The sequence below is a fragment of the Corella eumyota genome, chromosome 4 (assembly GCF_963082875.1).
Source record: "Corella eumyota chromosome 4, kaCorEumy4.1, whole genome shotgun sequence".
Taxonomy (NCBI): domain Eukaryota; kingdom Metazoa; phylum Chordata; class Ascidiacea; order Phlebobranchia; family Corellidae; genus Corella; species Corella eumyota.
In genome coordinates, this window is record NC_137493.1 from 9,951,989 (window position 1) to 9,971,271 (window position 19,283).

The following is a 19,283-nucleotide window of genomic DNA, read 5'->3' on the forward strand; positions in this document are numbered from 1 at the left end:
TCTAAAATATTTTTATATCCTTTTTATTCTAATTATTTCTGGTAAATTTTAAATTTTATGCAACAATTTTTTTAACTAGTCTGCGACAAAAAACTTAAATTAATGTTTTATGTTTGCTTTTTCAATAAATGTACAACAAATATTGCGAGCTTAAATCTACTCTGGTTACTAGTTTTAATTTAAATAAAACATATATAAGTGTCCGCAAAAATGTATTTATTTAAAAACTCAAACACTTTTGTTGTTTCAACTTTTTACACTTTCTAAAAGAAAGTTTGGGCGGTTTAAAAAAAATTCGAATGACAAAGAAAGTAATTTCGTGCAATTCCTCGTGGGGTATTCTATTCAATCTGGCATTGATTCTAATTAGTTTGTACGCTACACTGATTTGCTCATATGTCATCGTTTTTTATTTCAGAAGAGAATAGGACGTTTTTAAATTAAAAAAAATAAAAATGGCAAACCAAAGCGTAACATTTCTACAATCTTAAATAAATATTTAATTTTTAGTTTTTACGCTTGGAAAGATATGTGATACTACCGTTTCTGGTATTGGCCTATTTTTTAGGTTTAAACAAAAACCGTTCTCTGTTTCGCTCTAATGATTATCGCGCATGATTTTGTTGTAATTCCAAATTCCTTTTAGGCAAACTGTTAATAACATTTAGTAGGGCACTAAGTTTAGTATTTTCGAATAGTTTGGTTTAAAATTTTTTTCACGGTTAGGCAAAAGAAGTGACCCAGTAATAAGATCGGAGTATATTTAGAAAATTTAGCTTGATTTCGTTTATTTAATGTGTCATTAGTAAAAACAAAATGATTTTAAACTGGAAAATAAAAACTTTAGTGTTGGTTTTGTTTCCAATTTGCTGTTTTTGTGGTAAGTAACTGTTGACATTATATGCGTTTATGTTGTTCATGTTTTTAAAATATAAAAAACATGAAATATTACCTAAACAAAGTATTTTAATTACATTTGCAATATTTTTTATATAAAAGTCACACAATAAGTAAGCTTTTTTAATTAAAAAGTAAATATTTTAAATAAAAATAAAATTAATTATTTAGTGGTACAATCACTCTAAACCTTTGTAGTATTTTTTAATTTAAGCTATTTTTTTATTTTTATAGTGTTTACATCGAAAAAAGAAGCCTCAACATTTCTACGTTTAAAGCGTAGCAATAAAGAAAACGTCTTTGAGGAGATCTTGGCGGGAAACCTTGAAAGAGAATGTTTTGAAGAAACATGCTCTCGGGAAGAAGCTCGGGAAGTTTCGGATAACGATAATGTTGGGGTAAGTTTTTTTTTAGTTTATCTTCAATATTGTTATCAACTGTACATTTTTCTTTTAGAATAGCCTGTGGAAAAAAATGACAGGTACGTTTAAAAGTGTATAAAACTTACTTAAATACTAAATTTGTAGTATTAAATTTAACAAAAACAAGTTTTTTAGATTGCAAAAGTGGAAAATATACAAGTGGTAGAACGGCGTTAAGCAAAGACGAACTTGTGTTATGCGTGCAAAGTATAAACAAAGTTTACAATTTTTTAAGTTATTTAAATTACCTTGCTTTAAAAAATGCACTTAAATTACCTGTTTAAGAAACAAGATTCATTTGACATGGTAAAATCAAATTAATGCAGGTACCGATCAATGTACGAACCCTCAATGTGTTAAAGGTAACTTTATAAGATGCGAGAGTCTTATTCGAGGTTATAAGTGCATATGCAAATCCGGATATTCAGGAAAAAAATGCGAAAAGGGTAATTAATGTTAAAAATGATTTTATTGTAATATGAAATAAAATAAGTAAACTTCTGGGTTAATGTGATATGTAATCAAATTACAATTTTTAATTTTAAAGTAGCATCTAAAAAAATATACATATATTAATATAATGTTTATGTTATTTTAGTGATCGACCCATGTATAAAGCACAATTGCAATTTCACTGGAACAGTAAGATGTGTCACAGTGGGGTTAAGGTATAAATGTGAGTGTAAACCTGGGTATAACGGAGTTATGTGCGATGAAGGTAATGTATGTAGTTCAACTGTTGTTAGATCAAAGAAAATAATTTATTTGTGTTGCACTTTTATGTTTTTGTAATGTAACAACTAATAAACCAATAAATAATTATATTACAAAAATATTTATTTTAATTTTTGTTTAATTTATGTAATAAAGTCAAACAACAACTATAACTACGTTATTGTTCTTTTTTAAGAGTGGTATTTATTATTTATTAAATAATTGAGTTTTTAAAGTAAATTATAAAAAAATGATTAATTATAGAGATAAATGAATGCCTATCAGGTCCTTGTGGAAACCATGGTAGTTGTAAAGATGAGACAGGGGGATTTAAATGTATATGTGATGATCTATACTATGGAAAGCTGTGTGAACTACGCGAAGGTTTGTTTTTGCCTAAGAATTTTTGTTTGATTTGTAGTTGCAAAAGAAAAATACTAAAAAAGTAAAACCTAAAACTTTTTTTAAAAAATTTGACAGAAATTAAAGATTGTCGCTTGCATACTTGTAACGAAAGGGGAGTTTGTCAGCCAGATGATAACCATACATATGAATGTATTTGTAACGCAGGCTTTATCGGTGAATTTTGTCAGAAAGGTAAGAATTAATTTATTTAAACTATTTATTTAACCGTTGGTTGCTACAAATCTTACAATAAAGTCAGGCGCAAAGAATATTTTTTGGCTAACTTTACTTTCTTAGTATACGACGTATGTGCAGTTGATTCTCCATGTGATCACAATTGCACAAATACTGCATCTGGATTTGAATGCGCGTGTTTGTCTGGTTATTTGCTTGATCATGATCACAGACGACATTGTATTGGCAAGTAGACTGCATTAATTGATATGTTAAGTTAAAAATAAATAACAATGAACTTAAAACTCAGATATTGACGAATGCTCCAAGACTTCGCATGGTTGTGAATTTAAATGTATTAACACACCCGGGGGTTTCTATTGCGAATGTGATGACGGATATATTCTTGACAAATTGTACAGGTAGTTTTACATAATACTTGTCTATATAATGGTACAATTACTCTTTTTACTTATCATTTTGGCAACAGCATTAAAATTATTAAATTGTTTATCGTAGCCGATATTGTAACGATATAGATGAGTGTACAGTAGAAAATGGCGGCTGTAGTGGAAAGTGTTTAAATCATGCAGGTGGATTCTCTTGTATTTGTTATTCGGGATATGACGATATAACCGTAGATGGAAAACAGTTTTGTAAAGTAAAGAATTATTTTTTTTGTTTTTAACTTAAATTTTGACTTTACAACATTTTTTGAAACCTAATGTTTTTTTATAAACGCCTCAACAAAAAATGCATTAATAGAAAATAATGTTGTTGATAAAAATTTTAAATAAAACGTTGTTCTTATTTTAAGGATAGAGACGAATGTGCTGGCGAACATGGGTGCGAATACACTTGCGTGAATGCCCCAGGCTCTTTTCAGTGTCTATGTCCCGATGGATACAGTTTAAATTATGATAAAAAAACGTGTAGGGACATTAACGAATGTATTAAATACAAACCTTGCAATCAGAAGTGTAAAAATACTAAGGGTGGCTATGAGTGTTTTTGCAATCGTGGCTTTTTCTTAAATGAGGTGTGTAACATAAATAATTGGTAAATATGTTATCTATATCTCAACCTTTACCGAGTTATTAAAATAAGAAATCTGTTTAGGATACTATATCTACTTCGATTAAAAAAATATACTTATAGAGTTCAAATGAATGTGTTGACGTCGATGAATGTGCAGTTAATAATGGAGGGTGTGAGCATAAATGCGTTAATTCAGCAGGAACGTATATATGTTCGTGTGATATAGGTTTTGAGTTAGTTGGAAGAAGGTGCTTTGGTAAGCTAAATTTCTATACAAATGCAATCTTTCGCACTTAGTTGTGAATTATAACTAACAATAACCAACATTTTATTGCTATACATCTAGATATCCAAGAATGTAGCAGTAATCCATGTGTAAATGGAAGATGTAAGGACGGTGTCAATAATTTTACCTGTACATGTTTTTATGGTTATACTGGGGCTTTATGCGAGAAAGAGAGTGACCCTTGTTCATTTTCACCGTGTGGTGAAAATGGTGAATGCAATTTCGATTACGATGACGAAAGGTACGATGTTTTGTTTTTTGTATATATCTTTATCCTCGATGTGGGAAGGTCCAATGCGCGATAACATCAGTTCTTTCGACCAAGTCTCGAGTTGCCTGTGGCAGTTTTGGATATTATAGATTATAATTGTCAGAAAATTACGTTGCTGATTAGGTGCTGGCTCAGCAGGAGTTTCTACTGTTTATATCGCCTAACTCAAGGGCGCTACAGCATATGGGATCACTGGGGATCAAATCCAGGGCCTCATGTAGTGTAGAAAGTGTTTTGACCCTTACACTGATCACTGTTCTAAGCAATGTTTTGTATTATGATTATGATTACATTTAATAACGTTATTAAACGTAAGATTATTGTTGCAAACGATTAACGAACTAATCTATATTTGAATTTTTTATATTCTAATTATTAAATTTTAAATAATTTAATATATCAGTTTAATATAAAACTGCGTTTTTTAGCTTTCGCTGCAGCTGTAATTTAGGCTACGAAGGGGACTCTTGTTCTCGTGACGTTGATGAGTGTTTGTTTAAAAATGGAGGTTGTGAAAATCTATGTAAAAATACTCCAGGTATAATATGTTATGATGTTTATTGTTGAGACATTCTGGTTAACATTTAACTATCTCTTCTAGTGACATGCAATTTAGTAAAAAGAAAATTGTAACAATTCTAAAGTTTCACGAATTTGGTTAACTGATAAATGTTTCATATGAATATATAATTAAAATTTAAGTGAAAAAAAAAGCATAGTTCCGATGGGGCTCGAACCCATGACCTTCTGCGTGTAAAGCAGACGTGATAACCACTACACTACGGAACTTCGCTGTAAATCGACGCTTAAACGCGTTGAAAAGGAAAGAACATATTTAAAAGTTTGGGACAGTAAACATAAATATCTCCACTTACTGATCAAAGAAAATTATAGATAGCATAAATAACTGACCTTCTCTGCATATTTATAAAGGTTATAAGATCTTTTTTGCCAAGTTAAAATAGGTTTAGTGGTAATATATTATTTATTGTCGGGTAGAAGCTTTGCTAAAAAAAGCTTAGATAAGATTATTCTCAAAGTAGAACACGTTTAAAATAGTTTAAACACGTCCAAACATCGCACCATTACCAAATATTATATTATTGTTTTTTAACTTTTTCATTGTTTTTAAGATTATTTTAATCAAAACTGAAACTAATGTTATTATTAACTTTAAAATATTCCAAATACCTATTTTGACTTCAATTATAATTTATGGCAGGCTCATTTTTGTGCTTATGTTCAAGCGGATACATTTTAAATGACGGTGTTTGCACTGATATAAATGAATGTGAAAATAACCATAATGTATGTTCACAAAATTGTTCTAACACAGTTGGTTCGTTTGAATGCTCGTGTTGGTTAGTAGTGAAATCCTATTTCTGTTTAAAAACACAATTTCCTTATTTTTGTAAACTAAAGTTAATGTTAGTGTTCTTAACTATAGGAACTACATCAATAGTAAAAATTTAAAAAAAAAAAAAAAGTTTTGCGATTAAATTTATTAAATTCGTCTTTCATAATAGTTTTAATATGCTTAGGGAGAATTATATAATGCAAGATGGAATCTGCACAGATTTAAATGAATGTCTGTTTAACACCTGTCAACACAATTGCTCCAATACTGAGGTTTTTTGCCTATTTTGCATACTTTTTTTTAGTTATAATAAAAAGGGGATACTACTTCTATTTTTTTACTAAGGGCTCGTTTATATGCACATGCAAACCAGGATATGAACTGCAAAACGATGGGATCACGTGCATTGACGTAGATGAATGCAATTTACCAGATCGTTATTGTGACCAGGTGGGCTTTTTAATTTATTCTTTTTTTCTAATAAATTCTTTCGAATTTTTTGAAAAAAATAGTTGCTATAACTTAATACTTGTTTGTTGCTTAATGACAATATAAAATTTTAAATGAACGGGAAATATAATATATTTTGGTTTGTTCATCAAACATTAAACCTTGTGATAACGTCTTTACACTTTAAGATTGTTATGAAGTATTCACATTTCGATTAACCGTTTGAAATGTAAATTATTTTGATTTAAAATAATTATTTTTTGGGATTAAAATAATCATTGAGTTTGAACAGCAATTACTTTTAAAGGAATGCTTTAATGTTGTTGGTTCCTACCAGTGTAGTTGTAGTAATGGTTATGTGCTAAATGAGGACAAAGGTAAATGTACAAAGCTAACTGAATGTACTCCTGATAACAAACCAATTCTTAAAAATAGTCTGCAATTTGGAACACGTATCAACGATTTTGCAACAATGACAATTTTGAAGACACTCCAAAAAAGGCATTTATATTTTTATTTATTTATTTATTTTAAATTAATTCTAAGAATATTGTTTCAAGCTAACTGAAGTAAAATTTTGTTAAAGAATTATCATATCCTGCCAAATAAGAACATTCAAGAAAAATGGAACTTTAATTGGTTTGGGTGACCAATTTTCGCACCGATATATTTATATTATTACAATTAACGGCTATGTTCAAGCAGGATATAGTAGAGGTTTGGACCAAAGCTCTTTAATTCCAAAACCACCTGTATTTGTAGCTGACGGAGAATGGTATTCGGTGGGCTTAAACACGTAATAGAATATAATTTAAAATAAGCAATATAGTGTTAATTTTTAGAATTATTAGGAAAAGTTGTTCTGGTTTTAAACATTGTATTATTTTACATCATTAGATTAGGTTTCGAAAGTCCGGAAATAAGGTTAAACTTTTCGTAAATGGAGCAAAGGTAGCCACTAATTTATTTTCCGGGTCGTCTGCACGTTTTCGAAAACAAACACTTATTTACTTTGGAGGATTGCCTAACAATCACACAATGCTTCCAATACTGGTTAGTGTATCGTTTTAGAAATAATGTTTAAGATGTTTTGTTGATTTTATAGGTCCTCAAAATTACTAGAAAAACTTTAATGCCTAATTTTTTTATAACACAGAAATGGAAGGTGAACGAATACCTTATTTAAATAAATTATAAAACATAATAATATCTACACGTATTAACATCATATGGAAAAATAAAACCAACTTTAAGTAAAAACCTTAATCAAAGGTTTATATTAAGAATACTAAGTTTAAATATACAAAACTAACGCAAATAACTATATCGAAACCAGTATGATACTCTTATGAATAAAGGTGAAAAAATTACATGATATGAATTTTACCCAAAACATATTTCAAACTTTCATTTATAAGTCATTAGGTCTTAATTATAAAAAGGAAATAGAAAAAAAAAATCCGAGATATCTAATATTACACGATATAAAAATAACAATACAAATTTAGTACCAGCAACTACATGCAAGATTACATTAAATCGTATTTTTTGGATAATATAAAATTTAAGTTAGTTAATACAAGATGGTCACGAAAATTAACAAATGATATGTTATTATCTACGGCAGAATATTCCTGATGCAAACTACGTCGGATGTATGAAAAAAGTTTCAGTTAACGGTAATAAACTTTCGTGGACGAATTCTTCGCATTTAAATAAAGGCTGTTTTGCACACGTTAAACAGGCGAACAAGGCAGAAGAAAGTGTTTGTTATTTTACTGGAAATGGGTATTTAAAATTAGGTAATTATTTTTTTTTATTTATTATTAGTTCTATTTAAGTTTTTTGAAATGTTGACATGTTATACACAGACGCTTCACAATACAGGCAGTCACATGATTTTAAATTTCGAATACATATACAAACGATGACATCTGACGGTTTAATAATATTTGTTAATGGATCAAATACCGCTTTTTTTAAATTGGAATTACAAAATGGTGATGTAAGTAAATGAAATTTTACATAACAATTTGTTTTAAGCTTTAAGGCAATTCTTAAAAATACCTTTTTATATTCACGCATAATGTTTTACAAAATCGGCAGCTACTTGCCGAGGTAAGGGTTGGAGGAGAATTAGTACAGTGGGCACGATATCACAAAGAAAGTGGTGTACTTTGCGATGGCTTATGGTTTACAATTTATTGTAAATTAGGCAAGGGAAAGGTATAATTAATAACAAATAATTATTTATTTTAATTAAATTTGTTTTCGGTTTATTTATTTTGAAAATTATAGTAATTCAAATAAATATATACTAGATTCATTTGTACGTTAATGGTCAAAAATCCCAAGAAAATCGCAAAGGCAGTGCAGTTTTGCTAAATGGAGATTCTTCTTTATATTTTGGAGGCTTGCCAAATGGTAAGGAAAAAACACATTTGTTTAAAACTTAAAACTTTTTTTTAATGCAAAAGTTTTTTTTAGGTTCATTGTCTAGTTACGAGGGTAGTATAAGAAAAGTCATGGTAAATGATAAAAAGGTACATTTTTATCAATCACGTGATTATGTTGGGGTAAACTTTTACAGTGTACCTCAACAAACAGTTGTATAGTAAAGATTTAGTTGCACGTCTATGACCCAAGGAAAGTATGAATTAAATGTTTTGTATTAATCTTTTAAGAAACTTAATGTTTCACTGAATTGTACATTTAGTTATTTCTCGTTTTGCACGGGCTCTTAACTTCCTCATATTGATGTTATTATCGTCAATTAAAAGCGCAGCCTCGCATATATCGTGACAGGCTTGATACTTTTTTTTACTAAATGCTTCAAACGCTTCGCGATAAAACACGCGACACAATGTACCTCTTCCAGGCTTGACATGGATTCCTGCTATTGCTTGATTTCTTAAAAAAAGTGTTTTTGTTTAATAATGTGTTAATTGTACTTTTTTTGAATATATACATTAAATTTTGACTTTGTTTGTACCTATCCAGTTCAATCGCTTTCATGTAATCTCTGCAAGCCTCAGATTCTTTGCTTACCAGCAAGTATATGGCACCACGTGTACAATAATCATTAAAATGACAATCCTTTTTATTTTCTTTGATTACTTCATTCATATCCACTAAAGCTTTACTAACATACAAATGTATTATTTAAATGTTATTATATTTTGATTAAAATTATTTTTTTTAATAGTTAACATTCTAGTATTGTTTTATTAGATTACCTGTGGCTAAAAATTATTGCTTTTAAGTCATGTTTCTTACCTGGGTTCACCTAAACGAGTTAAACATCGTGCTCGCTTTCGCAGTTTGTCAATTCTCATGTATGAATCAGCCATAAGACTCAAAGTATAATAATCACGCGCTTCCATGTGTTTACTTTCGTGAATAAACGACTCTGCATGTTTAAGTGATTCCTACAAAAAATTGTTTATGAACTATTGTTTATTTTTTAAAACGTGATAAGTTATTTTTGAAAGAAGTTGAAATACAAAATTCAACAAAATCATTAAAAATAGACCTCGGCTAATTTTCTTTTTCGAGACGAATCTATTGCCTTTAGAACATAAACCAATCCTCCTCGGTCTGTTGTGCACAGGCTACTAAGTAGCCTACAAGATGAAATATATCGATTCATCTTAACATTTATAAGACCCGCTCTTGCAATAGCCGTAACATCGCTGGGATTCATGTCCATAACTACTTGTAAATGCAGCAGTGCTTCGTCGTAATCGCCTTATACATAAAATTTATAAAATAAGCAACAAAAAAACTTTAATTTTTAACCTAATTTTTTATGTTTTGCTTACCTTTTACAATGAGAATGTCGGCGTACATTCCTTGCCAGGTAGAGTTACTCGGTTCTACGCTTATCAATAGTTTACCAAGAAGTAATGCTTTTTGAAGAATTTCTAGTTTATCCATTGAACTGATAGGGTCGTTACAATTGGAATATGACGTCATGGTAGATGTTACAGAACCTCTGCTCTGTTTGGGTTCTAATCTTGCCGAGTATTGAGAATTCAGCGAAGTTACGGACTCCTTCAATTCATCGGAGTTTGTGCCAGGTCTGTAAAAATAACCAAAACATAAAAAGGCAGATTTAAAAATATTTCAATATAATTGTATTTGATCTTGCCTTAATAGTTCTTCGTCAATTTGTGTTTTGCTACCTTCATTATTGACATTTGTATTGACGGTTAAACTTGTAGCGCTATTATCTGGGTTTAGTTGGTGTTGCACTAAAGCAACCGCATTTACATTGGAAATAACAAAATCTTTATCAGTTAACTTCACATTTTTTGTAGTTTGTTGCCCGTTAGTAAGTTCTTCTGCATATGTTTGTAAAGAATTTGAGGAAAGAGGATTTATAGAAGAAAGCGACGAAGAGCTTATTTCACCAGTGTCTGGTTTTAAAGCGGTTTCGTCCATTACACTTAAAAAAATGATGTAGGTTTTTATTTCCACTTTTTATATTATTTTACTTGCGTAAATGTGATATTTGTTAAATGTTTTGCGCCCACATACTTCTAAGTGGCTGTAGAAAAACACGAACTATTACGATCTATGCAACCTATATTTAGTTTATATAAAAAGAAGTATTAAAATTTGGTTTACCTTATTGTAGATGCCGATCCTCCTGTGTCTATGCGTTCCAAGTTACCACGGTAGCCATAATTAAGTAGTAACGCTACAACTCTGTGATCTGAATTTTTTTAAATAGTTTTATTGTATTTTAAACTTATCCTCAACTTTTTGTAAACAAACAGTAAACGGTAAAGTAAATATAAGCGTACAAGTTAGTAAATTACCAAGCCAAAAGAGCATTAGCCTCTTGGCTTCGTCAGGCAAAGCGTGTATATGTGTAACTACGGTGTACATATCTAATTCACTAGCTGTTGTGACGTCATTTATGCACTCTGTTTCGTCACCAAGAGCCAAGCGCATAAAAGATCTACCACACAATCCTTCAACGCAAAGGGGATTTACCTGTGCACAAATGTAATTTATAACATTTAATGGACTTTGTACTTTTTATTTTTATATTTTTTGCTTTCAAAATTAAAGGACTCGCACTTTAAATTTGAATAAATTGTACTTTTGAGTAAAATTTTTAATAGAGATAAATTAAGGTGTTTAACCATGCATTGAGTATTTATAAATTAATTTATAATTTTTACTTCAATAGCGGCAGAGAAATCCAAAATAGCCTTTCTTTGGTCGCCTAAATGAGCCATGCATTCAGCTCTTGCCAAATAAGACCTGTATACTCCAGTACCCCCATTTAATCCTAAATAGAAAAGCATACTTATAAATCAATAGTAAAGAGATAATTTTATACATTGTAATATTAAATACTATTTTATTAAAAAAACAGAAAAGAGAAAAAAACACAACTGCAAAAAAACAAACGTCATGCAAATAAAACCATGCATTTAGGTACAAAGCAATTAAAAATATAGCGATAGGCTTACGTCGGCCTAAATTTTGAAGTGGAAACGTTATTTTGAGCTCAGAAGTGTTAATTTTCGAAATTTTTAAGGTAACAGAGGCTAACGACCAAGCTGAATGTGTCATTTTGTTGGTATCTTTTCGCGAAATTCCCACTAAGCATTTTGAATCGGTAAGAAGAAGCCATACCGGAGGAGGAGACTCTACGAAATAGCAAAGAAAGAAAACGAAAATATGAAAATAACTTATTTTTAATTCTAAAAGGTGTTGTTAGTTTTTGTTTAAAAAATGACCAACGTTATTATAAAATAAAAAATACATAAAATGTTACTAATAGATAAAAGGGCTAGAACAACGTTAAAATAATATAGATTCACCTCAATTCACACCATTAAAACAATTTTAGTATAAAAACCTTCTAATACAAGATCCGTTTCTCTACAGCACAAAATAGCTAAAGTAAAACATTTGATTGCGTTTTGTACGGTTGCTTGATCTCTATTTTTTTGAAGTTGGTCAATCCCGTATTGATGAGAATCATCAGATAATCTTGCCCGCTCACTTATCGGAATATCTCGCAGTAAAGAAGAAATCGTTTGCTCTCCTTTTTGCTTTAAAACCTTTTAAATGTCAGTTATTTGGGTTATTCGGTGCATAACCTAACATTACTTGTAACAAAATAGTTAAACAATTTGAAACACAAACATATTTCAAAAATAGAACTTGTAAGTTAATAATTAATTTGACCAACTTCTATAAGTGTTTCCATTCCATCCTTAAGCCTTGTTGTAAATATTTTAATTAGTCCAAGGTGTAGTTTAATTACATGATTATCAACCGCCTGTTTAAAACAGTAGTGAGTGGTAATTTGTACGGTATAGTCTTCTTTAATATTTACAACGAAAGTTCAAAGACTTAACAGGTATAATTAATAAAGATGACTTTTAAAATTTTAATAGGTTAACCTGATAATTAGCAGTTAACATTTTCTTTAATTTCGTCTCAGCGTCGTTTATACAACCTGCGTGGAACATAGCATGAGCCATAAGTATATGGGAACTTTGATCTGCCGGGTTTAAATGTACAAGCAAATGTGAAATGCTTAGGGCAGACGATGTGGTAGGATCTTCTTTGCTTAAGATTTCATTTACGTTTGGGTCGTCAGGTCGGGGAACTAAGAAGGTAATCAAATTAAAAAAAATTAAAACTTATTAACGGTTTGTAAAAAAAATTGCCTCTTACTTTTTCGAGAAGGCAGTGACGCTTCATGTAGCAAAGTTTTTGCATATTCAAACAAAATCTGTCGAGTTTTCGTTCGTTGTAAAAGAGGTTCTTTGTTAATGTGAGTAACAACAGATTTTGGGTTTATTTTGTATGCTGCCTAAACGAAAATTGATTTTAGTCTTAAAGCTATTTTTATATATCTTTATCCTCAATATGGTAAGGTCGACTGCACGACCTAAACATAGAGTAACACGAGTTACTCCGACTCAGTCTCGAGTTTGCCCGCAGTTTGGGATATTATAGATTCTAATTGCCCGATAATATACCTGCTGATTAAGTATTGGCTTAGCAGGAGTTCATACTGTTAACAGTGCATTAGGGGCGCTACAGCATAAGTCTATTGAGGATTGAACCCACCATCTCATGTGGTAAAGCAAGTGTTCCTACAACTACGCAACGCTTTCTGGTTATTTATTACTACATTAGCAAAGTTTTACGTTTTGCGTTTTTTTAGTGGCAAACCCAACAATTGTGAAAGTCAAGTAACAAAGGGGGTCAAGTAAGTTTACGTACATATTAATACTATTTAAACAGTAAGAATAAGCAGAAATATATTGGTGTAGTGTTTGGAGAGGGATCAATATTGAGCATTTGAATTTTAGTCAAATGTACATCATGATAGCAATAACTTAACTTAAATTTTAGCACACTTTTTATAATCAAACTTTGGCATGGAAAAATAAAATCCCTTAAAGTATGGCATTCTGTGTATTTAAAGCTTATAAATATTAGCATATTTTTTTAAAAAGATTTAATTCACCAGTAAATCTTTCACCAACGACGATATGTCGCTATCGTACATGTTAACCATTGCCCGTTCGCATAACAAAATTTCGTCTCGTGGGTTCTGGCGCAGTAAGTTATCGTAATCTTTTAGAGCCAGCTCCTTATAACAAACAAAATTTAAATCATTTCAAGTTAGTTTACATTTAAAACTATGGATTTATATTTTAAATATTTTGAACTATTTCTACAGGATACATTTTTTAACGTCAGTAGATTAGGTATTTATAAACCTTGTTTCCAAGTTCTTTGTAGCAGGCAGCTCTTGCTGATAAAGTAGCTGTTTCATACCCATAATTATCTTCTGACAACAACTTATTAAAGATAGACACGGCGTGTTTATGCTTTCCCATTTTTGCATAGCAATTAGCAAGTTTAAACAAATCCTCTTTACAGTTAGGCTGGATAATAAGCATAGCCCTATACAATTCCGACATAGCCCGAACATGTTCAACCTTAGTAACCGTTTTAAAACGACTCTCTTGTGTTATTTTAGATGCTGCGTTAGCTAAAATAGGGTAAAGTTCGCTAAAATCAATCGGTTTTCCATCAAAGATCTTTTTGGCAATTTTTAATGCTATAGTGTTTTCCGCCATCAAAAGGTTTACTTCAGCTGCCCAATTGATATTTTCCCTATTTGCAATTTTGATTTTACTTTCAGATATTGTGATTAAACCAATTCTTAAGTCGTCTATAGCTTTGTCAACATGTTGTTTTGCAAAAAAACATGACGCTCTACGTAATAATGTTTCAGATATTTTTTCTGGGTCTTCTGGTAAATCTTGGCGTAACGATTCCAACACTTCGGATAATGTTGAAATAGCGCGTTCAATTTTGTGCATTGCTTGAAGTCGTTCGGCGTATGTCATTTGTACATTAAAATTTTTACTTGAAAATGCAAGAAGGAATCTATCAAATAGTATTTTTTTTAACCCTAGAAAACTAGGTTAATCATTTAACGTTTTTAATACAAAATTACTTGTAAAATGTAGTAACGTTATTCTTAGGCTCTCAAATTAGTAGTTTAAAGGGTATTTTTACCTACAACAATCCACCGTTAAAGCTAACCATTGTTTATAGGCTTTTATATCAGTGGACTGAGGACACTCTGAATAAACACATTCCTCCATTGCAGATTGAATATTGGGAAGAAAATCCTTTTGCTTTTCTTGAACGATCTTTAAAAAAGTATTTATTAAAATAACAGGCCAATATTCGCAACGTTTTTTGATAAGAAAAATAAAAATAATAAAACACACATTGCGTACATTTTGATTATTTAAAAACCAAAATACAAAAGTTTACCTTAATAACGACATCTTTGTTTTTAAGAAAGGCACGCAGGTAATCGGAGATGGCTTCCCGTGTTTGACTTGTAGAGAGCGTGCGGGCGAGACCACGAAATAACAATAAAGATGTAATATCAACAAGCGAGTTTTGTTGAAGAATGGCAGTGCAACTATTAATTACCTACATAAAAATTTTGTAAATAAAACATTTTTACCCCCAAAAATTATATTTTATAATACGTAAAGTATTTATCTTACGCTTTGACAGTGAATTATAAATAATACCGAAATGTAATTTATTTTAAGGGGGTTTTAATTAAAAGGAACGTAGTGTTATGTATTTTTTCTTTTGTATTTGCTAATAATCATAATATCTTGATTATTAATATTCTTGTAAGTTTATTTGTAGTAATCACGAGGTTTTTAGAACCACAATTAATAAAGTATAACGTTAGGGAAAATGCATTATGGAAACAAAGACATTGCATGCGTTATGACGTTAATATAAACACTTTAATCAACAGTATTAATCACGCTCACAATCAATTTACAATTGTATTTATTATTTACACTTATTTAACAATATCTTATTCAAATAGAATCAAAAAAGTTAAACATGCATATAGTATCGAAAATAACTAATAGAAATAACTATCTCTTATACGAACAAACAATACTAATTTACTCAATAAAGTTAACTATGGCCTAATAAAACAGTGACAACGCTTTACAATAAGATATGAAAAGTTCCAAGATAAGAGAAGTAAGTAACGGCCCTCAGTAAATGTTAGAGCCCAAAGCGCGCACAAAGTTTTCTACAGTAGTTATAAAACGAGCCTTAAAAGTTTTAGCATAAATGAATTGTAGCAAATTAAAAAAAAGCATTACCCTCCAACTGTATTTACAAAGTCATTCCCCTTTTTAAGCTGTTAAGAGTGCCAAAAATATACAGCTTGATGCAAAGACCAAAAAAGCAACTCGTTTAAATTTTAAACCTTATACACTTAAAGCACGCGTAGTATATTAAGGTAAACGTGGGCAGTATTCTAAGTTACGAAAATGTTACAATCGTTCAGTTAGTTATTATGCCTTAGATTAAGCGGTTATTTTAAGAGTGTCCGCATTCCATGACCATAGCATGGGACACTACGAATCAGTCCACAAGCATAATTGGTATCAAAACAATATAAATTTGCATAAAAATGTGCGTATTAAAGTTGTAAAAACGTAATAAAACCTTTTTAACTCAACTGTACCCCGCACAAGACCTTGCGGATTTATGTCTCATTTTATAACAAAAAAGATTAAATGGTTTTATTGGGTCGAAAGAGATAAGGGTGAATGACTGCGCGATGTACCTTATTCATGCAAAATAATAATATTTTGATTAGAAAATTAAAAACGTAAGTAGAATAATCATGACTGTAAGTTTTAAATTAAGGTGGGGTCATAAGTTAGCGACGGAGGGAAAGTTTTTTTTAAATCATTGAAAAAGCATAATATTTTAATTTTTACATAATTATGCAGGATGTTTACTGTAACAAAAATGGCCTTTGTAGCGTCTCTCAGAAAAAAAAGGTTAAGAGGGTCTAACAAACCATTTTTTTATCAGCTAGATAAAAGATAAAACAAAAAACGCTGATTTAAATTCGTATTGCTATTTCTTGTTTATAAATACCTTTTTCATTTTACTTATTTCTAATTTTAAAAACCTTGTTTTAGGTACAAATTTTAAAATAATATTTTACACGTAGAAATATATTATAAGAAAACCTGTTCGTAACGTCCTTTTTGTAACAACGGCTCAATGCTAGCAAAGCATTTATCAATTGATTCTGGATCCAGACAGAAAATAAAAGCCCAAACTTGATCTGGAGTGGCCTCCAATCTATGTTATTTTAAATAGTAATTGTTTATAGTTAATATTTAATTTTTTCTTTAAAATTTTTTTTAGTAAAATCATACTTAGGATACTTTGATTCCTGTCTTGGTTTAAGCCAATCTTCAAAAACATCAACTACTTCTCTAATTTGATCGTTAGGTAAACCTTCAATATGAGCTTTTGTTTTACCTGGATTTTGTCTATAAGCTTTCAGGTATGAAAACGATGCTTTTACAATATCACCTGCGATAAACTTAATGTCTCCATCCACACAATAGGACTCGGCCTGACTAGAGTTTTTCATTTTAAAGATGCAGCATGAGCTTAAACATTATATTCGAGCATTTAAAATTATTAAATTTGATTTGTAAAGGAGTTTAATATTATATTGCCTAAAGTTAAATAAAAAAACGTGTAAGGACAAATGATACCTGGTAATATTACACCAAATCTTTTGTTGTGGTCATATTAAATAACGTAATTGAAAACGGCAAATCGTAAGTGATTAGCAGTGTTTTTAAATAGTTACAAGAAATATTATAAAAATATGCGCGTCATTGTAAGCACAACACATTAAAATAAAAGCATGGATGTGTTTTAAAACATACTTTAAGTATTATGGTCTGCAGGCCATGCTTATGTAAACTTGTTAACGATTTCGTAAATATTCTTTGTGGTAGCATAGAGTGCCCGCTTGTAGCGTTTTTCGGGCATGTGATGTAATCACTTGATTGGTTAAGTTGCTTTTGGTAACGCCTACTGATAACTCTTGTATTTTTAGTGTTTGACTGAGTACCAAAAGTACTGTGTGTATGTTCTATTATACCCGACCTGAAATAACTGGTGAACGTTGTTGTTTTTATTGTTAATTTTTTAAAAAGGGAAATTCAACAGAAAAATAAGGCCAGCTAATATGTTTTTTTGAGCTGCCCTGCGTTTAAAACTATAAGTAAAAATATTTTTGTGTCTGTATTAAGCCTTCGATGTTTTGAACTTCGACGGCAGACCCTTTATGACGTCACCGGGCTGTACGCGAATTTGTTAGCTATACGTTATAATGCGGTCATAAACTATTTTAAAGTTGAACGAGTTTATCTAGAAAAGTTAAACTATTATAAAAACGTTTATAAGCTTCCCCAAGGATGGTTCTTTAGTGACTATAAATCTATTAAGACAAACTACATTGAATAAAGGGTTTTTAAAAAATAAACAATGTCCTTGAATAAATTCGAGTTTAAAATTTCCTTGCAAATTAGACTCTCTTATATTCAGTTGGCAGTGCTTTTAAATTATACACAAACGGATATGCTCAGTTTCTTGTAAAACAACACTACTCCCATCACTGCTATTAGTAATTTCAGCCTCCCCAACTGGTTCAAATGCATAGGGTTGTAATTGTGCATCAGGAACAATTCTAGTCTTTAACATCATTTTGGTTTTTAGCAATAGACATAACTATGGTTTACAGATTATCTTAAAAGGCTTGTAACAGTTATTCTAAAGGTTTAAATTTTTATTAAAAGGCGTTCTTATTTTTGCCACCTCACCCTTTTTGCCTTTCATACAATAATACCAATTTTTAAGCGTGAAGTAACAGAATAGAAATTACCACATATAATAGCTTTGTTTTACTAACTCGATTTTATGTTTTGCTACGTAATAAGTCAAGTCAGTTTGGCATGGTGATAAGTCTATTTGGTTAAATTAAAACAGTTAAATGTTAACTCTTGCAACATACCTAAAAACTTTATTTTTGCCTATCTTAACGAATAAAATACACTTATGCAATGTAGAACTATCCTTCAGGCTTATTATATAAAAGTTGTTTAGGCTGATTTATGGAGTTTTACCTCCTTTAGTGTTAAAAAAAAACTTTACAAATTTTCTTGAAATTACTTATAAATATTAAGTTAACAATAGCCTACAATAAACCCTTTTAGATCCATTTTTTCAATAATTTATCGGGGTTTAAATCGTGTAAAAAACGTATTAATGTTTAGTTTTAGTTCTAAAAAGTGTAAATTGGCATTAAATAAAAGGGGATAAAGTAAAAAAATAATATTTTTTCTTTGTTTACAAGCAAGAACCAAGCCTGGGCAACATCTTAATGTTAAGCAAATAATGAATATTGTAATAAAGAAATAACAAATTATATTTTTTCAATTTAATATGTTTTTTTAAAATAAAAGTTGATTTAGACAGGCTATGTAAATAATATCGAACAAATGGTAATTTTCATATAACTTACTTCAACTTTTTAGTTAAAGTATTTTTTATCTTCCTACACGTGTTACATTATATAATCTTTGGCGTTGTCGTATGACAGAAACGGTTAGACAAGAGAAAATTAATTTTAACCCAATATTAAGTTTTTGATATCCTGATAATTTTACCAGAATTTAAAAACCCAATACCGCTTAACGTCATGCTATCATTTTTTCCCCTGTAAATGGTATAATAATTTTTACAAAGTTGGCCTGAAAACTTATTTTTTTATTTTACAGTTATCCTGAGTAAACTAATAAAATTTTTTGCCTTCTTATGTTAATCTTTTTTATTAAAAAGTCT

General features: G+C 30.1%; 2 protein-coding genes and 1 non-coding gene across 8 annotated transcripts; 1 reads left to right on the plus strand and 2 right to left on the minus strand.

The window, feature by feature from the left end:
• The first annotated feature begins 737 nt into the window (after positions 1-737).
• LOC145749857 (uncharacterized) lies at positions 738-9,416 on the plus strand. 2 transcript variants are annotated; one of them, XM_082565735.1, is made up of 26 exons: positions 738-880; positions 1,132-1,295; positions 1,354-1,378; positions 1,455-1,526; positions 1,646-1,765; positions 1,918-2,037; positions 2,298-2,417; positions 2,514-2,630; positions 2,736-2,858; positions 2,923-3,034; positions 3,132-3,273; positions 3,430-3,651; positions 3,771-3,906; positions 3,997-4,177; positions 4,636-4,745; positions 5,430-5,568; positions 5,749-5,836; positions 5,910-6,014; positions 6,322-6,515; positions 6,601-6,796; positions 6,912-7,067; positions 7,642-7,816; positions 7,886-8,019; positions 8,121-8,240; positions 8,336-8,438; positions 8,502-9,416. In XM_082565735.1, exons 1-26 carry the CDS (start codon positions 817-819, stop codon positions 8,627-8,629), a joined length of 3,366 nt encoding a protein of 1,121 aa, XP_082421861.1. In that variant the 5' UTR covers positions 738-816; the 3' UTR covers positions 8,630-9,416. The 2 variants fall into 2 exon arrangements, with proteins under 2 accessions (XP_082421861.1, XP_082421862.1); XM_082565736.1 differs by lacking the exons at positions 738-880; positions 1,132-1,295; positions 1,354-1,378; positions 1,455-1,526 and having other exon boundaries at positions 1,745-1,765; positions 3,152-3,273.
• Trnav-uac (transfer RNA valine (anticodon UAC)) lies at positions 4,924-4,996 on the minus strand. The gene has a single exon. It is a non-coding gene; the product is annotated as a tRNA-Val (tRNA).
• Positions 7,234-17,049, minus strand: LOC145749856 (uncharacterized). 5 transcript variants are annotated; one of them, XM_082565731.1, is made up of 20 exons: positions 16,799-17,049; positions 16,607-16,721; positions 14,850-15,014; positions 14,586-14,722; positions 13,778-14,453; positions 13,522-13,647; positions 12,720-12,858; positions 12,443-12,651; positions 12,229-12,318; positions 11,893-12,097; positions 11,501-11,680; positions 11,207-11,316; positions 10,838-11,015; positions 10,644-10,731; positions 10,165-10,461; positions 9,836-10,095; positions 9,547-9,761; positions 9,291-9,442; positions 9,007-9,156; positions 7,234-8,924 (listed from the first exon to the last, which is right to left on the minus strand). In XM_082565731.1, exons 1-20 carry the CDS (start codon positions 17,017-17,019, stop codon positions 8,711-8,713), a joined length of 3,927 nt encoding a protein of 1,308 aa, XP_082421857.1. In that variant the 5' UTR covers positions 17,020-17,049; the 3' UTR covers positions 7,234-8,710. The 5 variants fall into 5 exon arrangements, with proteins under 5 accessions (XP_082421857.1, XP_082421856.1, XP_082421859.1 ...); XM_082565730.1 differs by having other exon boundaries at positions 10,823-11,015; XM_082565733.1 differs by lacking the exon at positions 11,501-11,680.
• Positions 17,050-19,283: the final 2,234 nt, after the last annotated feature.